Source organism: Triticum aestivum, chromosome 7D, assembly GCF_018294505.1.
Source record: "Triticum aestivum cultivar Chinese Spring chromosome 7D, IWGSC CS RefSeq v2.1, whole genome shotgun sequence".
NCBI lineage: Eukaryota > Viridiplantae > Streptophyta > Magnoliopsida > Poales > Poaceae > Triticum > Triticum aestivum.
This window is the reverse complement of record NC_057814.1, coordinates 153,282,467-153,284,645: the sequence shown is the minus strand read 5'-3', so window position 1 is coordinate 153,284,645 and position 2,179 is coordinate 153,282,467. Positions and strand designations below refer to the sequence as shown.

Sequence of the window (2,179 nt, the reverse complement as noted above, 5' to 3'; positions counted from 1 at the left end):
TGCTAATCTTTGCATGTCAGTACCATGATTGCTCCAGGTTTTTTCAAATAAGGCTAAAACGCGTATTTATACGTATTGACGCTCGATCCGACAGCTCGGGCCCACCCGTCAGGTGCCACGCTGGCCAATCGGCGCGTGCCCGCGCGCTGACTAGGACGAGCCGGTGCGCTGCTGCTCTCGAACCCGGTCCGGTCGCACCAGCTCGCCCCCGCCACACCATTCCCCTCCCCTCCTCCTCTCCTCACTCGTTTCCTCCGTCGCCGCCGCCTGCGTCCCGACTGCCGGCCGCCGCACCGCCCCGCCGACGCCATGGTTTTGGAGGACGAAAGCAGCGACGACCAGTCTAGCCTCCCGTACATGCATTCTTCCTCCACAGACGGTCTCAACGAGGTCAGTACAGTGAGTTTAGGGTTAGGGTTACAGATTTGGGATTTCTTGATTTGGTTGATTTTGGTAGGTTTTGATTTGCCCATTGTCTTTGTGCGAGCTTCTGCAGGTCCCTTTCAGCCTTGAAGATCCAGATTACAAGGGGCTTGAGCTGGATGTGATGTCTCCATGTGAGAAGCACGGCATGGCATCTGAGAGGCTTGTTGCCTTTGAAGGAACAGACACAGGCAGGCGGTTTTTAGCATGTGCACAGCCGGTATGGATTGTAGGCATAGTGATTTTTTTTCTTACTTTGTCAGTGCCATATTGAACTCTGTTTGCTGGAGTACTCTCCTTGTTGTCAACATTTTGGTTCATAGTGGCATTAGAGTAGCTTATTTAGGTCAAGCATGAGTATATTTTGCTGGAGTACAATGGCGTAGTAATTTTGGTTAATAGTGGTACTAGAGTAGCTTAAAAATGATAACTAACCTAGGCATAGTGATTTTTTTCTGTTTGCTGGAGTACTCTGTTTGCTGGAGCCATATTGAACTCTGTTTGCTGGAGTACTCTCCTTGCTGTCAACATTTTGGTTCATAGTGGCATTAGAGTAGCTTATTTAGGTCAAGCATGAGCCATATTGAACTGTGTTGGTGTTGTTCTTGTTTTTGCAGGCAGGTAGCAATTGTGGCTTTGTTGAATGGGTTGATCACCAGTGGCCCCCAACAATGCAGAATGCATTGTTGAAGCTATGGGCAATGGTTGAAGATGCCAAAACTGCTAGGGTGAATGACAATCTTGAAAGTTCTTTCACTATCCACCATCTGACAGAAGAGAAGAACAAGCTGGATGCCAACTATGACAAGCTAGTCCAAGATGTGCATGAGCTGATGAACTTCCAGGAAGATAAGGTGGTGGATTTCAGACATCTGCAGTCTGCCATTACATATCAGCAGGAGGTAAGAAAAGAACTGATTGATGATATGAAGGCACAGATGGCAAGTGAGATGGCAAAGAAAGATGAAGAGACCCAGAAACTTACTCTCAAGTATGAGCTGCTGCTCAACCTGACAAGAGCTCAAGCAACAGTCATTCAGAACTTGAAGCTGAACAAAATGAAAGAGAAGCAAGTGCTTACTGAAGCTAGTATGAATTTGGAGCTGAAGAATGCAGAGCTAACAAAGTGTCAGGAGAAGCTCACCCAAGGGAAGCTAGAGTTAAAGCTTGAGGTTGCTGATCTGCTTAAGGGAAATGAAAAGCATATTGAAGAGAAGTGGCAGTTAGAGTTTCAGAATGAAAAGTTGAAGGAGAAGTTCAGGGGGATTCAGGCCATCTTGGAGAAGTGAAGAAGATGAAAATGAGATTAGTGGCATTGCTGACCTTTTGGGAATGATGGTTGTGTAATGACCTAGCATCTAGGAACTAAGGTTGTGTACTGTATGCTTGTACTAATGGTGAACTATGGCTGTGTATGTATGTAGTAGTTATGCTATTCATCCTTTTGTGAGAAAAGGATGAACTATGCATTTGAAGTTGAACTCCTCTATGTATTGTGAACAATGCTTATGTATGGCTATAATGAGTTGAACTCCAGAAACTAATGTGATCAGTTTCTTATTATGTATGGATATGCTGATTATGTAGAAGGATATGTTGATGATGATACATTATGACAATGTTGCAGCAAACCACTCATGTCATACAAAATAAAAGAGGAACAAGACTGACTAAATCTCATTGCATCAGAAGATAACTTCACTGATCCATTACAACTTGGCTTAAACTAGAGCAACTAAACCAGGCAGGACATTGC

At 44.7% G+C, this 2,179-nt stretch overlaps 1 protein-coding gene across 1 annotated transcript; it reads left to right on the top strand.

Annotated features, from left to right (window-relative positions):
- The first annotated feature begins 309 nt into the window (after positions 1 to 309).
- LOC123170994 (uncharacterized) lies at positions 310 to 1,712 on the top strand. The gene is made up of 3 exons (XM_044588677.1): positions 310 to 390; positions 497 to 643; positions 1,041 to 1,712. The coding sequence occupies exons 1-3, from the start codon at positions 310 to 312 to the stop codon at positions 1,710 to 1,712; spliced, it is 900 nt and encodes a 299-aa protein (XP_044444612.1).
- The last annotated feature ends 467 nt before the right edge of the window (positions 1,713 to 2,179 follow it).